Below are 25,387 nucleotides of genomic sequence, written 5' to 3'. Positions count from 1 at the left end.
ATCCCGAAAACTGAAAGGCAGGACGAGCTGCTCATGGAAGCCAGATTCAACCCAACAGATGTGCACGCAGAGCCCAGCAAACCAGGAACGAAGAGCTTTGCTGCACCTGTTTGAGTACAGAACAGACCTAATTTTACTGCAACATCAACTGAGGAATTTTTCACAGGCACCGTAATCCACCAGAAAATTACCTTAAGCAGCATCTACTCCATGAAAGTACTCTCAAGAATCTGTCCCTTCATCTGGGTTCTCGTCCAACCCTACCACAGCCAAACCAACCTAATGCATGTTCACTAACACAGGGCAGCTGAAAAACAATTAACAAAGAAATTCAAGACCTGGGCTGACGGAAGGCAGATGTGTACGAGCTGGCTGGCTGCAAAAAAAAAACAACCAAAAAAACAAAAACAAACACCAACTTCAGAAATTATTTTGCCCCTGCTCAGGTCTCCAAACCAGCAATCCCAAAAGCTCTTTTGGAAACAGATGGTCCATAACTCATCCTTGCTTCCAAAGGTGAACGACAGGCTTCCTGAACCACAGCCGACCAAGGTCCCAACTCCCCATTTCTACACTGCCTCATTCAAATAGATAAAAACTGCTTGTGTTAGATCAAGTCTGGAATTTGGTCCTCTTCATTTAACCTTCCCATGTACTCAGATTATTTTTTTTTTCCCCAACAGTTTTAAGAGTCATTCTTCCCAGGCCAATGGAGATCAATGGCAAACATCTAGTTACTGATCCAGTTACTGTAAATAGGTTTCAACTTTCCTCCATCCAGAGCCATCTCAAGACCAGGATGCACAACTAAAGAAGGGTAAGCTTCAAGTTTCGGGTTAGGTTTTTGTATTTTAATTACAAGCTACTTATTCTTCATAACTCATTTTTAGTGTCAAGAATCCAAAAAACAAACAAACAAAAAAAAGCAAGCCCCTTTGACTAAACACTGTTTGTTTCACCAACTGGAGTCTTTTCAGAGCTGGAGGACAGTGAGAACGTAATGTTTAGGACTTGTTTTGCATGTCTCCACATCCGGCATATATGTCAGTCACACAGAATAGAAGCTTGTTAAAATCAGATGATGGGTGCAACAATTATTTGTGGGGGGTTTTATTTCTTTTAATAGAAAATTCTAATATAAAACAGCAAACATTTTCAGTTTGCCTTGTTTACAAAAATATTATATATTTTTTTTATATTTCTGACATAACTAAATGCACTATTCAATAAAAATATTCTTCCATCAGCTAACTTCTCTTTTAAAAAAATTAATAAAAAAGTTATATAAATAATGGTTGCACCCCCCCACCCCAAAACTGATCTCGCAAGTCTTGCTGGATCAGCTTAGGAGAACCAACACATTGACGCTTTTGGGGGGGACAGGGAGTTAAAGGGGATCAGAAACCTCCCCTACACCCGTCCAGTTACATCTGCCGCAAAAGCCTGTTTTTCTGGGGGTAAGAAAAAGGGGGAAAGTTGCTTTGCACTTTTTTTTTTATATATATATATGAAACGACACCATGAAAAAGTCAGGGACCCAAACCCACTCTTGTAGTAGTTTTACAAAACCAAGCAATTTCATTGAATTGCACTGGAGATCCAATGGTGTGGTGGCAGAATTAGCCTTTCTGGAAAAATCCAGTTTCCTAGAGCTGGAACACAAATGGGTTTTACTGGAGACCACGCAATGTTTTATAGAGGGCTTTGGAGTCTCTCATCTAGGGCTCTCTGAGCTCGCGTACGGAGCGGCGCAAGCAGAAGCTCTTGCTCGCTGGGTTAATGCAATCCCAACACACATCTATCACCAGCAGAAAACCCAAGTCAATTCTGCCAGCCGCTACTTGTTCCATCCTACTCAAGCTCCACTGGATTTTTCCAAAACAAGGTTTCCGCTCCCTGCCCCCCCCCCCGCCCCCCAAGTCTTTCTTCAAAGATAAGGCAAACATTGGAAAACGCTGGGACTAAACACTCCCCCACCCAAAGCACACACAACGCGGTGGGGGGGAAAGAAAAATAACCCACGTATGTTTTACCACCCTAGGTCAAAAGGCCAAGAAGACAAGTTCTCCTGATTTCAGAGTGTTAGTATATTTTATACACTGCCTATACATTTAACACATGTGCCTCGCTACTATTTAGTTATTTATAATTTTTTTTTTAACCACAGGAGAATAAACCTTGCTATTTACAATATATAACAGGCAAGTAATATATCCACATTAACATAAATACAATTTGTTTTTTGTGGTGGTTTTTTTTTGATTTTTTTTTTGATTTTTTTTTAAATACTTACAGAAAGCATCCAGGCTTCAGTGCGTGAATTATAATACACAGAAGAGCTCTTTCACTCAGTAGTTCATTCACTCTTTGCCACTTTCTTCTAGTCAAGCTTTGACAGCCTGCCTTATTGCCCACCCACCTCTCTCTCCCCCCGCTGCCAAACACACCAAGCGCCCCTATCCCCAGCCGACCCAGGCATTTCTCTGCAATGATATCTATGCCAACACCACCCTCTCTTCTGCATCTAGGGACTCATTCTCCTCTCACACCAGTGCAATGCAGAGTTACTCCAGCGAGGTCAACGGAGACAGAGACACCAGTGAAAAGAAGGAAAATGAGGCCCATGGTTTAAATATAACAATAATAAAAATAATAATTAATAATAATAAAAATAATAATGCACATATATTGCAGCCCATTCTTTAATTAAGAACAAGTATTTAAAAAAAAAAAAGAATGGAGCCAGAAATAGTAACTCAGACCCAAAAATCCTCCTGTTCTGAGCAGGTTTGGATCTGGCCTTACTTTGGAGGGGAAGAGCTATTCTAGCACACACACAGAAATGTAACAGTGAGTTTGCACATACGTGAGAGAGAGAGAGAGAGACAGAGACAGAGGGAGAAAGAGAATTTAACATAATACCACATTGAAACCATAAGAAGGTCCTTCTGAAGGGCTTTACAATAAATAAATGTTCGTTCAATATTTATATATATGTGTGTCAGCGTGTGTGTATATATACACACACATGGACACACTGAACAATAGGTTTCTAGTCAGTTTATTTTTCAAACCATTAGATAAACTGCTCGTGGGTGACTTTCAAAGCGGTGCATCTCCCAGGAGCTGCGAGACCTTCCTGCAAACTTTCTGCGTCAAATGCACCAACGTGCATTTGCTGTGGTGGAAGGGACAAACGCCGCGTGTGGATTCCTCCTGCTCCAGCACTACCCCAACCTCCCGAATTGTACAGCAAATAAGCAAACATCAAAAAAGAAACAGTATGCTTCACTTTGCAAGACCATAGTGCTACTAACAGTAACATCCCATCCTGCCCCATGCCTCCACCTCAAGACTTGATGCCAACGAGCCAGGTTGTACTGCAAGTATTTGTTACTAAGAAAAAAAAAAAATATTTTCTCCTCCCAGTAGATGCACATGAACAGCTTAAATATTAGTGGCTACTATTTGGGGGGCAGGGGGGTGGGGGGGGAGCAGAAATTAAAAAGAAAGAAAGAAAAGAAAAAAAACCTGAAAAATAATGGTCCATCTTGGGAAACTGCTCTCTTTTTGCTTGGCTAACATCTACTACTGCTTGAAAAACTCCAGGCAGATTTCTTCTTTTGAGTACCAGATTAATGGCTTCTATCAAATTGGTGGAAATTGCTACTACTGGACAATAAAAAATTGCTACCAAAAGTAAAATAAAATGCCCTCTGCTCTCCAGTGTTTCCTTAGAAAGCTTCGTTGAGGCATTCACCAGCTGCTTCCAATCCACTTCTATATGACTGAAGAATATTGCCGCATCAAATCCTGGATTGTAAGTATCCTCTTCAAAGGAAAAAAGAAATGCTAAAGGTTGTCATCTATTTCACAGTGTCAGAGTGATCTACCACTGCAGTCCATTTCTGGCTTCTCTGGCCACTTGATAGTTTGTCTCTGCATCAATTGGTTGTTCCGAATCCAAGAGTTGGTTAAAATTTAGCAGTTGTATTTTTAAAATACAGTTCGTAATCTAGTGGTTAAAAAAAAAAATATTTTAAGGTCATAGGGTTTACATACAGCTTGTGTCATGTACCACTGCCATAGTTTAGAGTAAATGGAATGATGACCTAATAAAATCAAAGTCAACTCCTCCAGAAGTCTTCTCCACTCCAAAACGGCTGCTATACAATGCGAGGCAGCACCACATTCCAAGATGCACTCCAGTTTCTCTTGTCCTACTCAGAAATGCACGTCCAAATTCAGCTGGCATAAGACTAAAAAGTTCCAGTTCAGATTTCTGAAGCAGTTACCACAGGGTGAATCCGATCAACAAGAGGTGGGAAGAGGAGAGAAAAATAAATCATGCACAAAACGAAAATAAAACAAAAGTATCTAGTGGTTTTTTTAAAAAAAAATAATTAAGACGGTGATAGTGCTAAAGAAACCGCATTTGATGAAATTGTTTTAAAAAAAACCATGTGATTGGACTGAAGGGGACAGGCACATCTGGTTTTCTACTGGCTTCCCAACCTCTTTCTTGGATATGTTTCTGTCTGCAACACGGTAGACCCAATGTTTTTTGAGCTGTATTTGGTGATCAATGGATGTGGATACGGAGCTGTGGTTAAAGAGCTCGCCCTGCCAGGGGGCTCTGTCAGAGCCTGGTGGGCTCGACGTGCAGAAGCCCCAGCAGAGGAACGAACCATCAGGGCCGTTCCTGCTTTCCCTGCATGCCTCTCTCCAGTTGTAGAAAGGGACATAAATGACCGCTTCCCACACCGTTGCATTGAAAGCAGAAAGATCTTCCTTTTGCATCTGCTTATCTCTCTAAGCAGCTGGGTAAGCTTCAGGAACAAAGGAGCACAGGTTATTTATGCCAAAGAGAATATATCAGGCCAGGAGTTCATGGAGGATTGGCGAAACGATCAAGGTGTTCCAAGGAAACGATCCATCAAACTGCGTAGACGACTAAGGTGAAGGTCAACTGGTGTCTAACCCCAGTGTGACAGGCACTTATTTCCACATGGTTGGACCTCATTAAAATCCAGTCTACAGGAAAAAAAAAAACAAAACAAAAACAAAACAGCAACACAGCTGGGTCACCTGTACCCTACAAAGTGCTTATGTCTCAACATAGCTTTCAGATCCCAGAAGGTCAATCAAACCCTGTTTGTCTCCATATGCAGTTCTCATAGATCGCCACTGCCCGTCACCGAGGGTTGCCATCAAGCAGAAGACGCGTCAGTCTTTGCAGGTGTAAACCTCTTCTCTCTGGGTGCACTGCTTGCATTCCACATAGCAGCACCAGCGGACCTGGCACTGGCACGGACGGGTGACCACCCGGCTCTGCGTGTTGTGCCCTCGCCCGCAGCAGATGCTGTCACAGTTCTTGTCTTTGTAACATTTCCTTCCCGAAGTCCCAGGTGAGTATCTACTCATCATACAGAAGCTTGGGGAATCGTCAATGTAGACAAGATCCGTAGTCCTTGGGATTTGATCACTGTGACCAGGGTTGGACTTCTTGGGTGGGGAGATGTCTCCTTCCCCCGTGGCCTCATTGGTAGTGCTGCCCACCTTGAGCGATGTCTCGTACTTCTGCTTCAGCTGCTTCCCTATTTCATGGAATGGAGAGAGCTGCCTCCAGCACGTTCGGACAGTACAGGATCCAGATACGCCGTGGCATTTACAGGTTGTCTCCACTCCAGCTTTGATGACCTGCAGACACACACGGCCCCAGAAGAAAATCAGTTACGGGGGAAAAAATCAAGACACAGAGGAAAAAAAAAACCCAACAACCACCAACATTTGCTATAAGACACTTCTGGAACACAAAGTTGATGACAATAGAACAACCCTCTGTTAGAAGAGGACAGAAAACCTGTACTACAGGAAATGCTTGTTTTAGAAGAGTCCCATTTCCCAGGAATATGACATTGCCCTGCCAGAATATTGCTTTATTGGCTAGTTAATGATACTAGTAAGGTATACAACAGCTGTCCAGTACTGGCACTTATCTACGTAGATAGAGGTATGACGCAACTAAGAGATTAATACGTATTTTAAGACCTATTTATCTATTTTAACAAGGAGATACGTAACAAAAGTGGAAGAAGTTGGTTTAGGGGAGAGAAGAGGGAGAATGCTGCTGTGGCACACACAGGTGGGGTGTCCACGAGTGTGGACAATAGGAAACTTCCCCATACCACAACTCACGCTGCTCCCCATTAGCAGTGCAGGCTCAGTGGAAACACAGTTAAGCTGTGCTGTTCCACCAGTAGTGACTAGGCATAGCATCCCACCCGGTCCACTTTGTGACTGAGGAAAAACCTTCATGGAGCTGAAATAAATATCTAAGCCCTCAAGAACAGCAGCCTGAATCACCATCACCAAAACCAGCAGCTCAAAACAACCTCCAGGTAGCTTCCATCTCTCCAACCTCTGTTCAAGATCCTACTCCAGAGTGTGGCAGCATGTTCAGAAAGACCTGCCAATTTTTTCTGCTAGCAGCGAAGAAGCTGGCATGTGCTTTTAAAAACAGAGTGCCATTGCTTGCTGGCCAAACATACGTTTAACGAACCATGTTTGCATGCAGGGTGAAGCCCAAGGCTCCCTCCACCTCCTCTGCCCTCCCTTTCTCTGAAAAATTAAGATGTGAAGAAACAGGAAACAGACCCTTGTGTGAAGGGCTCAGTCATTCCAGGTGCTTTCACGCAGCCTCCAGGATTTACTCTGCCCGTGGCACCAGCTGTAGGCAGCCTGGAAGGCTGGTTTCTCACACAGAAGGTGTCAGGGGGAAAAAAACATGAAATGTGGGTCAATGCTGCAGTGAGAAGAGTCCATCCCAGTGGGTTCGGCACCCAGCCCATCAGGCAGTGACCCCTGGGGACCGCAGCAGGGCTGGTGGCTGCAGGGAGGACTAGGGGAGCAGTCTCCCATTTTTAACCAGAGAGATGATGTGGGGCAGTCACTCTGCAGGGAGATAGAGCGACCTGAAATTACCAGTTCTGGCCATAGGAACAGACACCCTGCACTAAAGGCTGAACTATCTGCCCCATCTGGAACAAAGAGGAGCTACACCATGTCAAGCTGAGGAACCTCAACTGCTGCCTTGATGCTTCAGCAGCACCTCAGGGTGAGGAGGGTCTGAGATTTGACCAGGCAAGAGTGTGGAGCAACGCCACAATCACACAGGCATTCAGGGGCTGCGGTGCCCAAACATTGCCTACACAAGACACCGTCCAGGGAAGAACAGGCTGCAAGGTTCAAGGCCCAGGCTCGCATAACTTCCATAATGTACTGGTAGAACCTTCTATAATGTGTTTTCAACTGGGATGGAAATGTGTATTTTGTTCTATGTATAAAAAAAAAGCAGAGCACTTATGACCAAGGTCTTCAAACTCCATGTGGAAAACAAAGGGAAGGCATTTAAACCCTTGGAAACTAAAGTGGATTCTGTTCCCTCCACATCAGGACTCTTATGTTAAACTTCTTGCCTGCTTATGCCTCTGGACTACAATTATTGAGGGCAAGGCTTGGTTTCAAATCCTTTCTGAATTACTTAATATTGTTTTTTATTTTAATATTCAAACACTTGCAGTGGGTGCTGTAATGAGAAATACGACTCATCACACATGTCTGTAAAGGAGGGAAATAACTTCCTTCCAGATATCAGAAAGTAAATGTGCATGTTTAATTTATTCCCAAAGCAAAAGAAAGTCAGTCTCCATATAGCAAAATGTCCAGGTTTTGCCTGGGAATAGCGTGCATGGGAATAGCTCTCTTCAGACCACCACAAAGTGTAAATACAGGAGGAAAATCAGAGCCGGTGGAATGAGAGTGTTCCCATACGAGACGGAGGGAATGGAAAGGCAAGGTTATTTTCAACAGAAAAAGCAGGATGGGAAGGAGCAGCAGGATCAGAAAGGGAAGAGAAGAAAGCAAAGAGAGCGCCAAGGGTTATTCATCCTGGGGAGAGACAAAGGTGGTAACAGCCACCCTGGGTGCTGTAAAGGACCCCATACACATAAACTGGCTGATGTTAAACAAAGGATCCCATCCTTTTCAATCAGGCTGCAATAAAGATGCTTCATGGCACAAAAGCGTATCCATCATCTCCTTATAAATGTCATCTGAATGTTCTCTCCCACCTTCTCCAGAGACAGATTTACACCTGGGACTCCTCCAGGGGCAACATGAGAGCAGATATGTTATTTGGACAGTCACAGATAACCTACATTTTGTCCACAGATTATAAACAGATTTTTATATTTCTAATTCTCTCTCCCCACCCCTTTCCCAAAAATAGGTTACATTTTGATTTCACATGGGTAAAGTATAACCACTCCCTAAAATAGCAAGTTAGAACAGAGTTTGGTTTATAGAGCTGCCTCCTGTCAAGGTACTACTGAAAGCACCCTTCCTTTGGGCATCTATGGGATCTAAAAAAGAAAAAAAATATCTCCCCCCTCCGCCCATTATGGCATCTGCCTACACTATGGCCTCCTGACAGCAGCAGACTGGCTCCAGTCCATGTCCTGACCATCCGGTTCTTAATTATTTGGCTGCATGAGTCCTGCTGAGCACCATGTGCAAATGTGCAATAGGTCATGGACTCAGAATTGGGGTCTGGCCCAATCCTGATATTACAGAGACATTTTTAGAAAGACCCTATGCATAATACGGCCTTCAGCAAAGCCTGGCCAATGGTCACACTTCATTCCTGCGACAGCCAAGACCTTTTCAAATGCAATCCAATAATACACAGTAGCATTCAAACAAGTGACGGGTTACAGAGAGAGATGTGTTACTGCTTATAGTACTCAGCTGGGCCGGCTTGGTTAGGGGCTGTCACGCTTTGCATGCCAAAGTGTCTAGCCAACTCTGCAAGAAATCCCACAATGTTAGACAAGAGCATACAGAACACGTTTCAACACCAAGAAAAAAAAAAAAAGGAAGGAAAAAACCAACCCTCACCCATACTGTCCCTTATGTAAATTCACATTTCACTGGCTGTCCAGAAGTGAGAGATGAGTTCATGTGAAACAAAGCTCCTACACCTGATTTCACGCCCAGACCATCAGCAAACTGGATGAAATTGCTGAGATACTTGCAGAAGGGCTGCACACTGCAGTCATTCATCGGTTCAGGCTTTTCTCAAGCCTTCCACCTCCCCCAGCCCATTTGTGTCTGCTCCACCTGGAAAAAGGAGACAATCACCATTGTACAAGAGATGGGAAAGCAAGTAACCAACAGGAGCTGGCTCAGCTGGTGGGCACACTGCGGGAAAGGAACCTGGAGATGGAGCTGCTGTTGTTAGGAGCCACCTCTCCCGAGCTCAGCGGCAGAGCAGACGTTGCAAGTGCAATATATCCAAGGCATCCACATGAGGCTGGTAGATATGGCACAAAACGTGTTGGAAATCCAGATCCTGACAGAGCAGCAGCTAGCAGATGGCAGCAGATCTTCAGTCAGGAATAGGCACATGGGTTTAGGCACTTGAATCACACCAGCCGGCCAGCGCTGACCTCACCGAAGCAGGCATTTGAGTTTGAATGCCTGTGTTTGAGAAACAACTCCAAATTCCCATCTGAGTGGAGCCAAAGTAGGCAGAGGATCCTGCAGTGAAGCAGACATCTGCATGTGCCCCACTGAACAGCTCTCCAGGCTCCACCAGCTGTGCTGACCACATCTCTACCAACAGGAGCCTGGGGACCAAGCTCAGATGGAGGCACGACAGTTTAGGTATCCGAACCTGTGAGCAGAATCCCACACCCTGGGATGAATTTAGGTGTCTAAATATCAGCATCCAGCATTATCTGAGCTACTATGAAACCTTGCTCTTCATCACCAGCTGCTCCTCCAGGAGCATAAAGGTCTCTTAAAGGGTACTAATGCATATATTTAGGCCAATTAACCCTGTTCTCCTTGTCTGAGCTTTAATGGTAATGAACAAAGCCCCTAATGAATGCCAGTCTGTTGCTTTTTTTTTCCTCGCCCACTTCTAGCTACTCGTTAAGCAGTAGGTAGGACAGCTTAGATGTCGTGTGCTGGTGAACCAAAGCATAAAAGGTTTCCATTGTATCCATTCTCATGAATGCACCAGTTCTTGAAATCCAGCACACGGATTTTCATACGGCCACCGTGCAAGCGTGGTGCATCCCAACCGCTTCATAAACCTTCTCCTTGAAGGACCGAGAAGGGCTCGAGAATGTTATGAGGCAGTTATAGTGAAAATCCTAGAAAACTTTCTTTGCCAGCCAGCCTCCCCAGCTGCTGTCAGTCACGATGCAGCTACTCAAGGCGATGCATGATGGAGAACTGCTGCCTACAGGCCCCCTAACCACCCATGGGCTAAAATGAATCTTGGCAAAGCCCTTCTGTTTCCCCTCTCGTTCCCCTGCTTCCACAAAGACCTTCCTCCTCTTGTTGCAGGCTCCTGTCAGAGACACTTAAATCCACCCATTCCTGCAGGAAGCACTGCAAGCCTTCGCCAAGTCAGCAGGTTGCTCAGAGCAGTGTTGGCAAAACCGTTCCTGGCTGGGCTCTGGGACAAAGGGGTAAATGTCTAGATCATGCTTCCAAACCTGGAGGGATTTCCAGGGTAGAGCAACTTCACTGTTATTACCAAAAAGTCTAGGGTACACAAGGCAGAATAAGATTTTTAATACAAGTTTATCATTTCCAGAGCCACAGGTAGCACCTGCTTTCTTTCCAAGGCACATCAGTTCAAAGCCTGATCCGCCTCCAGAGACATGCACCTCTTTTGAGCACATGTGGCATCACCACTTATTCATCTACACCAAGGTAAGTGGCCACATGCATGCTTCTATACATCACAGATGGGAAACAAACTGTACCAGCTTAAATCCAAAGCACGAAACATGTCATGCTCCCTACGGCCTAAGTGCTGTAGATACCACACCTTGGCAGAGTTGTAGTAACTCAGGAGAAGACACCACAAGTGTGCATTTCAGTCCTTATTATATGCTGTGGAGAGCATCTACTGTGAAAGCAAAGTTGAGCAAAGACAGCTAGTGCTTCAGGGACAGCATCACACATCGAAATTGCATTCTCCCACTCTCCTTTGGACAAGCCCCGAGTCTGGCAGTCTCAAAAAGGAGAGCAGTTTGGGAGGAAAACAAAGCTCTTTGAGCAAATTAGTTTAACTTAGGAACACTAACTCCCATCGTTCTCATCGTGAGAATACCAAATACTGACAAAGGCACAACAGGGAAAACAATTATGATAGAGCAAGACTGAATAGTCTTTATTGGTGTTTGCTGTTAAGAAGAAATTAGATAGCACTGCAAGACCGCCTGCCCAAATGGCTTTACAAGAGCCATAGGGAAAAGGGATCACAGCAGAGCATTGCTATGCAACATGTAATCCTCCCTCACAACAATGGTTTGCTACGAAGCTCAGACTAAGTGCCCCCGTAATGATCAGTCTCAGACATGCTGCAACACACAATTTCTCAGTGTTTTAGCTGAAACGCTGAGGACAGATTCCCATTCATTCCCAGCTGGGTCACGGGGCTCCGGCGGTGGTTTTCAGACAACTCTTGTCTGGGCAGCAGCAGTGCGAAGCGGACACGCAGCCGTGGGAATTCCTCGGTTATAGCTCTGCTGTCGTCATGGCTGGTCTGCGGCTCCCAGGCTTCAAACCATTCGCTATGGTTTGCGGGAGAGGAGGGAGCAAACGACCCTCCTTAGGCTCAGCTCATCCAGGAAAAAGCCTGCCTGCATTCTGCCTTACTTCAGAAGGGGCTTTGGGATGCTGCTTTACAAATCGCATCTCTTCCATCCTCAAGATATGCTTCCTCCTTCAATTTAAATAGGCTTAGTTATTCTCTCAGCTCAAATATTAATGTTAGTTTGGACAGCAGCCACAGTCTCCATTCCTTCAGAGCACCCAAACAACTAGAAGACCAGACTTGTCCCTTAACACTGGCCATTGGTCAAATTATAAGTTTCACAGGTTATTAGAAGTTTTCTTTTCCTTTTCTTCCCTTTTTCCTTCATCTTGTTAAAAAAAAATCCTTTCTTTTGAGCCTGTTCTGAAACTTTTTTCAGAGCAGTTTTAGCCTTTCCACTAGTCTTCCTTCTTTAAAAATATGAACACTCACAGTTTAATGAAATATGTGTTAAAATACAAATGCTTAAACATAGAATAACACAACCCAACATTAGACTGAGAACTTTAAAAGTATTTTTCCCTTTCAGTATTCCTAGTATGCTTCACGTGCTAAGAAAGCTCCACATAAACAATGAACTGCAGTTACTTATGGGACACAGCAAGCAGGTTTTTTTCGAGAGCATTGATTTCCAGCCCTTAGAAAGGCTTTGGCTGAGCCCACCTCAGCCTGAAAGGAGCAGAAAATCCAGAGAGCATGCCTGTGCATTCCTACCTGTCACAACCTGGAGCAATCATTACTAGTGGTGGTCCTGCAAACTGATCTGTACGTACAAAGTCAAGAGCTAGTCTCGGAGAGGCTGCTCTTTGCTAGGTTTCAGTTGTACCTCAGTAGAAGTGTGATGCTTGTTTTCTTGCTGCAAACACACCCCTAAAGGATGCATTATGTCTCCTTTTGGGTTTTCCACACACCAGCTCTATTAGTAAGTTCATATGGATTTTTCTCATAGAAAAGAACAATTACTACACTTTGAGGGTGCAGAAAAACAGAGGGATTAGCATTTAAACTTGCCTGTTTGACTATAGAGTTTGACCGGAATCATGTTTGCTAGTAGGAACCATATGAGACTGGATGGGCAGTGCTTGTAAACACTGTCTCTGCAACAGGAGACCAGGGTGCAAGTCTCTGCTTTGCTACGCCTGTGTGTGACCTTTAGTAAGTCACTTAATCTTTCTGGGTCTCAATTTCCCCTCTATAAAATGGAGATACAGAAATGAGGAGGGTGGTATGCTCTGATAACATGTTATGTGATAGCTCATGAAGTTCCTCAGACAGATGATAGCTGGGCAAACATCTACCTGATATGGAGAGTCTGTCTCCAGCGCAGGAGGCACGCTCAGCCCTCGAGACAGATCCCTGCCAGCGCTGCCTAAGGGAAAAAGCCATTCCTTGCATGGACTTCCAAAACAAGCAAGTCATCAGCAAGGAAAAGTCCATGCACCTCCCACTATCCTCTCCAGAGCGTCCCACGCTGTTTCAGAGATGCAGGCATAACATTTCTCAGGATGGGTCTGGACTTGAATCCGACAGCAACAAGGGTGACAAGGCTCCTTCAGAAACATGCACGTAGTCTGTGCAGACCAAAACGTATGGATTGGTAACGTGCAAAAACACTTTAGGAAGCTTCACAAAGGGAACCAGTTTCCAAGGGGGTATTGTCTAAAGACAGACCTTTGGGGTGGGGGGGAGAAATTTTCTTCTTCTCCATTTCTGCTTCCCCATAGTTTTGCATGAAGCACTCTTGGCTCTCAAGGGCCCTGACTTCAGGGTCCTGAAGGCAAAGGCTTGCTTGTGTCCCTCCTTCTGGAAGGATAAAGGGAAAAAGAAATGGGAATGTGACAGATTTTTTTTTTTCCTTGGGTAACAGCAGCCCCCTTTAATAGTGCCTCTTGGATCTGTAAGACATGCTTGACCAGACATACCTCTGGAAGAGGTCAGCACTCCTGGGATTAAGAAACTTAGCAACGCTCCAGAGAGGGAGTTGGAAAGTCATGTTTAATGATACTTTGCTGAGAAACTGGGCAAATTTAATTAAAACATCACTTACTCAAGCCCAGTGGAACTAATTGAGTGCTCTAATATTCCGACTTTTCATTAATGGGTTACAAAAGAGGGCTGCACTTGTGTGTACAAGGGGGGGAAAAAGGGGGGAGGATATAGAGAAGAGAGCTTTAGCAGGGCTGTCTGTGCTTCATTTAATATAACCAGGAAACTTCATTGCTGGCAACAGAGCTTTAATACAGTTGACTTCTATCACCACCACCACCCCCCATCCCCTTGACGCATACACACATCTCCCCACCACCACACACCCTCTCCACCCAAGACCCCTCTGAAAGAATAGCTGAATGAGCTGGAGTAGATTTGGCAAAGGAAGGGAAATTGCTTTTTTAATAAGTGGTCTATTCAGAGCTCCTACTTTTCAATAAAGAGAAGGCTAGAGAAGTCCTGGTCTAATTACCTCATCCTCACACTAGACAAGCTCGCCCTTTCATTAGCGATTGAGGTCATATCATATAACTTTGCGAGCCATCACAGGCACAACATGTACAGTGATTATTTCATTGGTGGCAGCAACATTACAGTCGGCCCATCAAGGCTGTAAAAACCAGAAGTAAAATAATAATTAAATGAGAACGTCTACCAAGAGACACTAAAACTAGGTGGGATAGGATAATGTCACCCTCACAGAAATACACAGATTGTTTGCTAGTGTGACACCATGGAGAAACTGCCGTGTTGACCAGAAGGGTGTAGGGTTGGTTGCCAAATTGGTCAATTAAGCACAGGTCCTTTTTTTTTTTGCTGGGTCTCAGGGGGCTATTAATACATTTTGTCATGGTTGGTAGTAATTAGACGGGAAGGATTCTATCTTAAGAATCACAAGGAGACCACCAAGCTTGTGCTCTATCTTTAACAGGTATTCCTCCACTCCCTCAGCAAACACACACGTACATCCATACGCATGCTGTAAGTACACCCACACTGCAGCAAGCTCCCGTAGCAAAACAAAGTCTTTGTCCATCCTCAGCCCAGTCCAGAGCAGTCTGTAGTGCAGCAAAGGTTTCAGTTTGTATGGCTTCACAAAGACATAAAATCTGCGGTTTGTTGGAGGAAAAAAGCAGTGGGTGCTGAGCAGGAATTTAGGCTTCAGCCTCCTGCTCCATCGCTGGTTTGCTGCACAGCCTTGGGAAAGGCATTCAAGTTTGCATCTCAGCTCCTGCTTGAAATGGCCATAATCATCTTTCTGGAAACTCACAATGACATTTAATACATTAGAGGCTATAAGAGCATCCTAGTTATATAATGAGCACTCCAGCCCAAAATTGTTCGGTTCCAAAATGGCATAAATCAATGCCATCCGCACTCCTATGCTGCCTGTGATTCACACCATATATATATTGAGTTATTGTTCAAATAACCAAACTAGGTTAGTTCAAAGTGGTTTCAGACTGTCATAGCCACTAGGTTAGCATCTCCTGCTACTCAATGGTTGGAAATTCTATATGGCAGCAGTTAGCTGACGGGCAGCTTCTTTGGAGCAACTGAGTAGAGGAAATGTGCTGAGTATTGTATTCAACTCACTGTCTTCATGAAGGAAGATACCAGTAAATTCAGCAAGGGAACCTAGCACTGCCTGCTGAGCAGCTCTCGTCCTCCACCAATGCTGCACTTGCAGTGGGGTCAGGAGGAAGCAAGCATGAACCTGGTATTAATCTACACCCAAGTGTAAGCAATGCCAGGGACAATCCATCAACCACACCAAGAAGGTCAGTGCTCAGGCTCCCCCCAATCAGTTTCAAGATACTGAAATCTGAAGCAAGCGCTGCAAGTTTTGACCTTGCAACTACGAAGCCAGCCTGGGTCCTCATCTCTGACTTGAACACCTCTGATCATCACCTTAACACCACCATATTGCACCAGTGGTTTAGGTCCACATATCCTGTCTATAAAGACATATATCCTCGTGATCTTGAGCCATCATCCTCCAAAAACGCTTCCTTCCCAATGCGTAGTTTGCTTGTTCTCTGCCCAACTTTATGGTGGTGGTGTGAATCTGGCGGACTTCTTTGGCTTGCCTTTCAACCACGCTATGATACAATATTCTAGGAGCATGAACAGAAATCATTCCAACCACTGCTGCAAATAGGCAAGGAAAGCCATCAGACAGCATTATCAACTCGACAGACACAGCGTGGGTGGACAAAAATAGGAACACCAGATCACTGACCTGCAGCAGAGGTCTCCGACTTGGATGGCCATGAGGGCTCTGTGTCTGGACAACCGTCACAACTGTTACTCAGCTGTTTAGCTGCAGATACTACACTAGTGCTTAGAAACCACTGCCAATGACCAGAGCCTGATGGTGCCAAGTGAAGTGGAGGCAGAGGACTCAAGAGAGTCCCCGACATCTCCCCTTCCCCTAGGAACTAACTCACAGTGGCATCAGGACAAGAAAGGACTGGAAGAAAGGTGAGATTCACTTTCTCCAGCTCATCCTTGGAGTTAGTTTAGCTCAAAGTCACATAGTATAGAGCAGACAAATAAGACACCTAACCTAAATCCAAGACTGGGTCTCAGCCATATGGGCATCCTGACCGCAGCTATTGGGGTAGAGAGCACTGGGAGTTAAGTCAAATCCCTTGGGCAAGGTTTTTTTCAGCCCCACCACTGTTGGAAGGGAGATATTCATGGAGTTACAAGAACACATCAACATCACCTAAAGCCACAACCTTGTAGGTTTTGATGAGACAGTATTATCTGGGTCTGGAAAGGGAGGAGAACTGTGACACCTCACAGAAATCTCCAGTATGAAATCACAGCCTCCATGGACCACCTTCTCCATTTTAAGTCCCATCTGCTACACAGCCAATTCCAAAGAGTCGGGACAGGCCCTTGGGAACAACAAACCACAAGGATTAAAACAAATTTCATCACCCTGCAAAGCCCGTTTCACACGTCAAAGAGCTGCCACAGGAGTTCAGAGGTACTGAGCCTTTTAATCCAGAGGCAGAAAAGCTGTCAGCCAAAGCCAGACACCCAGCTAAATCCAGGATATTTCTAATCCTGATCTCAGCGCTGTCTAGGAGCATCTGGTGGTGGTGAGTGGGGGGAGACTTTTTGCTGGCCAGCACTCACTGGTGGCATTCTCCGATGCCCCAACTCCATCGTGAGGAATGACATTTTATGCATACACACAGGAACAACTGAGCTGGGGTGGCGATTCCTAGAATGCACAACTGGCTGGGCTGCATTTGCCTGGGAAACTGGAGACCCAGGTCTCCCATCCCAGCCCCAACCCTCCCATCCAATCACACGGACAATAACAAGGCTCAAAGGCTATTTATAGCTTTACAGTATGTCCCCCTTCGAGGTTGGTGCAATGGAACACTGATCCTAGGCACCTGTGCTGGCCAATCTGAGGGATTTTCATATTTGAGCAACTCTAGGCTAGGTAGAGCCAAGCAGGTTACAGGAGAAGGTGGCAAGCCTCTTTCTTCCCCCTCTCTCGCTGGGATGACCTGGCAATCGCAGACGCTTTGTCCTTCACATCAGTCCTGCAGGGAGGCTCCCAGGAACGCAGGTAAAGGCTGGTGGGAAGAACATGGTGTAGGCGCAGAAAGACCCCCAGCAGAGAGGATAAGAATGGGTAAAGAAAGAAAAAAAGAAAAATAAAAAGGGACTCTACACCCAAGCACTATCAGCTGCCAACCCAGCAGCTCGAGGTGACATGGAAAGCTTCTGCCAGAAAACAAGGCTGAAGGGACTTTTAGGACTGAGGTCAGTCAGAGTAGTATCTCCAATCCTGGTTCCCTGCCAGGTGTTTGTCCAGCCAGTTTTAAAGAAACCTGGCTATGGAAAAGCTAGACCGTCCATGCTCCACAAGCTACTGCAAGAAAAGGATCCCTCAATCTCTGCTAAGGGAGCATAAATCCTTCCTCCTTTTCCTTGTCCTACCTACCTCACGGAAGCCTGAAGAACCTGTCTTTCCATCCCTTTGTAGTGTAAGGCACTCTCCTCCCTGCAGGAGCAATCTTTGTCCCCACCTCATGTCTTCTAGACCTGGACCTTTCCTCCCTTCCATGTTTTCTAGACCTTGTCCTGTTTCTTTCCCATGGATCTCTCCCCAACAGTTTTGCACAACTCTTGAAGCACAGTGACAAAACCAGGGCACAAACCCATAACTGAGACTTCACCCCCCCAGCAGAAGGATCACTTCAGGCATTTTGCATCCAACACACTTGTTTCCACACCCAAGCGCAGCACCTTACTGCCCCCACAGCAGCGTGAACCCCCACCCCAAGCAGTCCGCAACGCACCTTCATGCCCACGAGGTTGTTGTGGAAGTCCACCCTGGCTCGCAGGTCCTTGTTGGGCTTCCTCCCCAGGAACTCTTTGACAAACTTGTTGCTGTATTTCAGGTTGTCACCGCAGCCGCCCCACTGCCAAGCCTCCCGGTTCTCCAGGTCAGGGGCCTCGTCGCAGGTGCAACGCTCCATCCGCCCCGCGCTGCATGCCTTGGCCATGGCATGCGTCAGCCCCGCGGAGGAGATGGCGTACAAGAAGGCTGTCTCCTTAAAACCTGCCAGAGAGAGGAGGAGGTGGCTTTAACTGCAGATAAAGCAAGGGTTAAAGAAAGGAAAAAAACTGAGGAAATTGAGGTAAACCCCAATCTGAGAAAAGTTTGAGTGATGTCAAGCATGCCGAGCTCTACACGCACCACTGGTAGTGGAGAGGACACAATGGAGGGCAAGGAATGATGGAAGAAGGTGGCACAAGGCAGGATTAAAGAAAGGAAATCAAATCTGGCCAGCTTGGTGGCCATCACTCTGCAAGCAGACTCTGCCTGAAAATAGAAAGAGAGCAGGAGTTGGACAGGCCACGGAGGTACCATCACCACGGTACAGCAGTACTGCTACCAAGGGGACACCAAACAGCAGGAACCCACCACAGACTCCCAGTCCGATGGTTGAGGTAGAAACCATGAGCACGCCTTGTTCTTCCTGAAAAAGAAACCACTGGGTCCTACCCCAGTCCAACAACACTGTGAACGGAAGGCACCCAAGGGCCATGAGCACAGTAGCCATCCTGTCACCCCACTCAAACGCCCCAAAAAGTGGTTTGTGCCTCAAACCTGTCACCCACAACCCTTTCTTACACCTCTGCGCTCACCTGCATGGATGCAACAGCATCTGCTCCCCCCACAGTAGGTAAACTAAGGCCCAGAAAGAGCCAAGATCTTGATCCAAATGATAAAAGGTAGAAATAAAAACCAAACATGCCAGTATTTATAGCTCCTCATTCTCCAGCTATGGAAGCCATAAACGACTGCATATTTGAGATGCAATTCCAGAACAGCTTTGGATCCGACTCAAGAAATCCCCCGCTCAAAAATAACACAAGTGGACGGTGACAGTAGTGGATATATCTGTAAGCTGGTGTGTCAACCAAGGACATGCAGAGACACTGCCAGGTCATTTTTGGAACTGTTCCTTGGGAGGTTCATGGTAGTCCAAGCAAGCTCATGGGGCACTATCCTGGCCCATCCCCAGAGCCTGCCTTCCCAAAGCACTCCCAGGGTCCATGATGCTGAATTTCAGAAGATGACTGACTAAAATCCAGTCCAAGAGACTGAGGTTTAGTCCTCCCCAAGGGAGCTGGCTCAAGCCAGATTGTGGTAGGAATTGCCCGACCATTCTGCTGCTCACCTGGAAAACAGTAGGAACCTCTCCCTCACTGGAAGGAAAGTTAAAATAAAAGAAGGCTCAACTCTACACTCACTGAGGACACTATAAAGAGTGGTCTGGGCTGAGAAACCAAATTTGGTGGGTTTCCCCTCTTTGTTTTCTCCCTGAAGTTAGACCATGTCCTCTAGCACCCCTGAAACATCTTCAGCATTGCAAACTCTCATTGGGAGCGGTGGGAGAATTCTTAATTCACACAACAAACCCTCATGAGCATGCAGACCACCAAACTCCTCTAGGCAGAGGGTGCCTTCTGAGCAGCTTTCATCTTTTGTAGGCTAGTTCAGCTTTTCCTACGTTACACCCTAGGTCAGACTGCTCCCACGCCTGCCCGAGGGATGCCACTGCTGGAGACAGATGCTCCCAAGCCTCTGTGCTCCCAGGCTGTAGAACTGGCCTGTTTCCACCGCTACTACTCATGCTACGAAATGGAGAGGTACCAGCATGCTAACAAAGTCTTTGATGGAACAGGGCGTGTAAACCCTCCTCAGAGTCTGAGGCACCACGATTAGTGGCAAACAGCCTAGATGTGGTCAGGTGTAGTAGATAGCCCAGATCTACCACCTCCTTGAAGGCCTCCTGGTTTGAAGCACTGAATCCAGAGTGGTTGTGAAATCCCAGCAGAAAGTCAGTGCCGTGCAACCACAATGCACACCAGGTTTGACAGAACGCCAGGAGGAATTGTTCACTTGCCAGGTTCTCCCTCTCCATCAATCTCCCCATCAGCTTCAGTTCTACTCCTCCCGTTTTTCACCACTGTAAGCTTCACAAATTCCTGGTGCCCATCAGCACGGGTATCATCTCGCCCACAGGCAGCTTCCAAGCAAGTCCATGTGACATTTGGCTCTGGCCAGAGTTAAAGCCATCTCCGCCATGTACTATTTGATTGCACCAAGATATTTTGTAACAAGATAATGAGCTTTAAATCAATGCAGGCATTCTAACCCCCAGTGCATTGACAGCCTGCCGTCCGCGGCTATCCAGTTTCAGCCATTTCCAAAATTGTTTGCGAGTATCCAAAGAGGATAACAAGTCCCTCAAACAATCCCCCGTTATTTTAGGAAACGGGCTGTATCAGCCCAAGTGGCAAACCAGCAGCCAGGCTGTTCTGGTGACCAAGTGTAAAAACCGAGAGAGAAATTTTTTCTGAAGTGAAATGTGGAGGGTTTTGCCACCCACCCCCCTTTTTTCTTTCCTTTCTCCATAACTGCAGTGGTCCTGGAGGAGAGGAAGAAAGCCCACACTGACATATGTGAATAGCTGTGTCTTGGTGGGTGATACATGTGTCCTCCTGCCCTGGGGTATCACTTGCCGCAATGCTGAACCAGGAACCAGCAGCTCTCAGAGAGGAGGAGAAAGATTTACAGGGCAGTGTGTTATGCTGCAGGAACAACCTCTGAAGGATTTACAGCATTGGTGGAGGGTAGAGATGTTGCAGGGGCATAAAACATGGAAGAATGAGACAGCAGGCAGAGCCTTGCAACCCTCAGAGCTGCCATTTATTACACGGGGTCCTGACAAGGCGGAGGCGGGAGCTGGGAGAGGGGATGTTCTCAATGGTGTTTTAAGGCAGCTCAGCTTCGAGCTGCTTCAAAATACCCCTTGCTAAGGGGGCAAGGAACATCTGAAGGAACAAGCTGTGGCCTCCAGGTGTCAGCATGAGAAAGTGCTTGGCTCTCCCAAGGCACCACTAACCCAGGGACTCCTCTGGCATGCGGGGATATTTTTAAATGTCTTGCAGCTCTGGCTGGACCTCTTGGGTTTCATAAGGACTTTCCTTGTTTCCACCGCAGTCAGTGACAGTGCATTAGTTAAGCCCTAGCGCTTCTGAATTACACCTCTGCTAATTAGCGAGGGAGAGTGCCTTGCAAACCTCTGCTCTTGTCTTTGAGCACATCAGACCCTGGGTTTCTAGGTCCAGCTCCATCGCTGAGTGTGGGACTTTCTGGAAGTCAGTAAAGCCCTCGGGACCCATGCAAGCGATCTGTAAAATAGTCCTGGCTGCACTGTTAGCTGCAGTGCAGAAATCAGAACTGGATTTTACTGGAAGGGTGCAGGAAACTGGATTATATGACGTAACACAAAGGAAGGAGAAAAAAATACCACCTGTTACTCCAACACTTTCTCAGCTTCTGGTCATCTCCACCTGAGCTGCTGGGAAGGGGTGTGGGAATTGCCCACCACTGGCAGCCAGGGAGCTTTGCCCTGACTACAGCAGTAATGACACACACGTTCACATTTTGCCCTGCACGACAATAGGGGTCCGCTTGCCCCCACTGACAGGGCAGCACAGAACAGTCCATTTTGCCTTATTTCCCTAAACAAGGAGTTTTCTCAACTTCCTTCCTTAATAATTTTCTGGTCCAATTTATTATTCTATAATAAATAAGACCAGAAAAAAAAAAAAAAAGAAGAAAAAAAAAAAGAGGGGAGAGCTTTGGGAACTAACAGCTTTGGGAACTTCAGCACCTTCCCCTCCAGCTAGAGCTCATCTTCCAGCAGAAGTGAGGCACAAATGTAGCTGCTGGCTGCAGACACGCACAAACACCTCCAGCCTCCACAGAGATGAGCTGTGGCCAGCAGTGGGAAGCAGACAGGGGTTGCTTCGCTAGTTACAAGCACCGAAGCTGCCACCATATAGCACGCCCTTTGCCTGCTGCGCACCATCACAGGTGAGCTGAGCCTAGCTTCACGTTTAACTTCTGCAAGCTCTTTGTGGACCTCTGGGGAGGAGGTGACCCACTGCTGACAAAGGCTGTGCCAGGATGACCACCCTGCAAGATGCCAGGGAAGCCGATGGCTGACGGGGATGCCAGCACCCCCAGCCAGGACCCCCACCCTGCTCACCTCTCTTTAGCAAGCTGGCCCGGTAGCGACCCTCCAGGGTGCAGTTCCAGCGCTCGAAGCGAAACTGGTACTGGCATTCCAGCGCGCTCATGCTGATCGCCTCCATCAGGGTCTCGGCCACGCCGGGGTCCCGCCGGCACATCCTGCGCTGCTTCTTCTCCAGCTTCAGGCGGTCACAGACTTTGTAGTGGGCTTTGACGGCAGCTTCCTCCATTTCTGAGGTCAGAGGGAGGATGGTCAGGGGTTCGTTCCCTGTCAGCCTGCAGAGGAACAGAGGGGCACAGCATGAGGAAAGAGTGACACAGCAGTAGACGTGGGGCCGTGGTGGGACCAGGCTCTCCCCAGCTGAGCACCCACGGGGACTTGCTGATGTCTGGGCAAGGAGCGGTTTTGTAGTGCAGCTCTCTGCAGCATGTGTGCAAGAGGAGAAGGGTAAGAAGCAATATTTGGATTTATGTTCTTCATAGTTCCCATAGAGCTTGTTTGTACCTAAGATCTTGGCAATTTCCACCACAGGACTCCGCTGAAAATTGAAATTGGAAAGGAATAATTGAAGGTACCTAACGGCGTGAGCTTGGGAAACTAGTAAAAATAGAAGAGCCCTACAGTCACTCTCCTGTGCACAAACCAAAAAAAGTCCTTTTAGCATATCAAGCAGAGCCAGAACTGGCTTGGGAAGGGATGGAGAATTATCTGTCCCACCAGACCCCAAGAGACGCACCAAGACAGCACATACACAGCCACCCTGCCCTCAGCAGAAGAGATCCTGACATAAAACCTAGCAAGCCACTGCCTGAGGCTCAAGAGCAGGATACACTTTCCAGGAGACACGCCAACAGCTTTTACAAGGCAGAATGAGCTCAAAACCTAAAAAAAATGACCTGAAGACATTCGTGTCCCACTCACTGCCTTCTCCCCTCCCCTGCCTTCTCCAGGCACAAGTCCTTGACTTGTACAATGCAACAAAGAAGCCAGCGTACTGTTCCCGGTGTCAAGTGACGAACTGCTGGAAGAGGACCAGGCTGGCATCAGCCCCAGGGAGCAGAGAGGCTGCAGGAACATCTGCAGGGCTCATGAGCGGTTTGTTGGCCAGGCTGCCCGCACCCCACTGTCCTGGCTCTGCCCTTTTCCGGCTAGGTGCCAGTCCACGCAGTCAATGGGAATCACTATGCAGGGCTTCGAAGGACCTGAAGACGAGTTTCCCCAGCCAAAAAGGAAGAATTGCATAAAGCCAGAATTGAAAAACACGCTGGAACGCTGCAGTCCTGCAGAGGCGAGCGCAGGGATGGGTCGCAGGCTCAGGCGTCTCCATTGCTGAAGGACCAGTGGGGGGAACAAGGTGACAGGCATAGGAGGGGAGCACACACCTTTGCTGAATGCAGATTCACCCTGGAAACCCTTTAAACCCCTACCTGTCCTGCAGAGGCAGTGATTTGTTTCCTTTTTTAATGAAGATTTCTCTCTAATGAGCGGGGTGCATCCTGCCAGGAGCCCAGTCCCCAAGGTCAAGCAGCTAGGATGCTTTAACTCCCAAACCTCCCTGCACAATGGGTACAGAAGCCTGACCTGAGCCACAGCCAACGACAACCAGCACAGTTCCAATCATTACTGATAACTTGGCAAGGTGATTTCACGTTTAGATGTCTAAAGAAGGGAGGAAAAAAACCCCACCCAGCTGGGTTTGGAGCCTGGATTTTTTAGAAGAGATGGGCAAAGAAATGTTCTCCTTCGGTTACCTTCAAAAGTATTAGCATTTCCAGGAAAAAAAAAACCTCAATGGTAAACATGAAGAGACAGTGATTTGTGGGAAACATGGAAAACTGGTGTAAACCAGTGTAAATGTCCAAAAATTTTGGGGTTTCCTCAAATTCTGCTCCCCAAAAGTGATAAAAACACCCAAAAGGCCAAACAGCAAGCTCCATCTGAAGCACTGACAAATGTTAACCCTTATGGTTTTGCTCTGTCTCGACCGGGACAGGGTATGGACTTGGTTTTGACTGTTCCCCAAGGAGACAGGACATCCTCCAGCCCTGGTGCCTCATTAACTGAAGCTCTGAGAAGGCTTGTTCATCAGAAAGGTGGCTTGGTCTAAGCCTCGCCGTAGTAGAGACCTGTAACAGTCTCCAGGACATTCACTCCTGCCCTTCCTCAATATTTCTGCTCCAAAAGTTCACTCCTGCAAGCTTTCACAGCTGGTGTAAGAAGTCCTCAGCTGGCAAAGGTGACTGACTCATAAAAGCATTTTCTACAGCTCCCCCTCCCCAGTTTACCTTTCCAGCTGAGCAGGTACTGTTAAGCTAAACGTCCTGGAAAACAAACTCCAAGTATCATGTAGCAGATGACCATCACAGCAAGGAGGGACACCGGAACTGATCCTACAGACAAGATTTCTGCAGAGCAATTGGTGACTTTGAACCCCTTCCCCACCCTCCCCCTTAGCTGCTTGGCTTTGAGATATGTTGAAGTATGGCTTCCCGTGGGACAGCCTTGCAGAACTTGCTGATAGCACAGCCCAATGGCATCTCTCTCCAATAAAGTCACCTAAATAAAAATAAAAACAAAACAGAGCTGGGGATAGGGAGAAGGTAGAAAATAGGATCTGTGGTGCTGCACAGTGCCAGAGGAGAAGCCTCCAGCAGCCACTTACAACTAGTGGATGGAGAGTCCTGGGAAACAACAGAAAACTGAAGCATTAAACGAACTATGTCTGCAATGTCCATTTTCACTGCTCTGTGCAAAAGCCTTAGGTAGGAGCTCACCAGCTCTGGTATGTGGGACACATGGGTAACAGCCACAGTGAGCCGAGAAAGCTGGGCAGCATGCAGCCACCCACTTCACCCCTTCCCGAGAAAACAACCCAAAGACAAGACACCAACAAGATGTCCCACAGAGACAGTAGAACACCACTTTTTTCCACCTCCCACTTCCTGACCCAGCTCTGACCAGTCCTCCTTCATTAAAGAAAAGGGGCCATGAACATCCAAACTGGTGAAAAACAAGCAACACAACACGCATGCTGAACAGAGACCCATCCATCACCACCTGGCTTGTTGCTCGGACTGATTTCACGGGTTTTCAAGCTGGTCTGAATCAGAGCAAAGCAAATGGATTGGGGAAA

At 46.8% G+C, this 25,387-nt stretch overlaps 1 protein-coding gene across 1 annotated transcript in view; it reads right to left on the bottom strand.

The window, feature by feature from the left end:
• Positions 1–3,493: 3,493 nt before the first annotated feature.
• Positions 3,494–25,387, bottom strand: part of WNT9A (Wnt family member 9A) — a 55,624-nt gene continuing 33,730 nt past the window's right edge. Inside the window, exons 2-4 of the mRNA XM_056337971.1 lie at positions 22,270–22,529; positions 17,998–18,260; positions 3,494–5,700 (exon numbers count right to left, since the gene is read on the bottom strand). Coding sequence (XP_056193946.1) covers positions 5,227–5,700; positions 17,998–18,260; positions 22,270–22,529 — 997 coding nt within the window. The 3' untranslated portion in view covers positions 3,494–5,226. The remainder of the gene's footprint in view (positions 5,701–17,997; positions 18,261–22,269; positions 22,530–25,387) is intronic.

Source organism: Falco biarmicus, chromosome 4 (assembly GCF_023638135.1).
Source record: "Falco biarmicus isolate bFalBia1 chromosome 4, bFalBia1.pri, whole genome shotgun sequence".
Taxonomy (NCBI): domain Eukaryota; kingdom Metazoa; phylum Chordata; class Aves; order Falconiformes; family Falconidae; genus Falco; species Falco biarmicus.
This window is presented reverse-complemented; position numbering and strand designations above follow the sequence as displayed.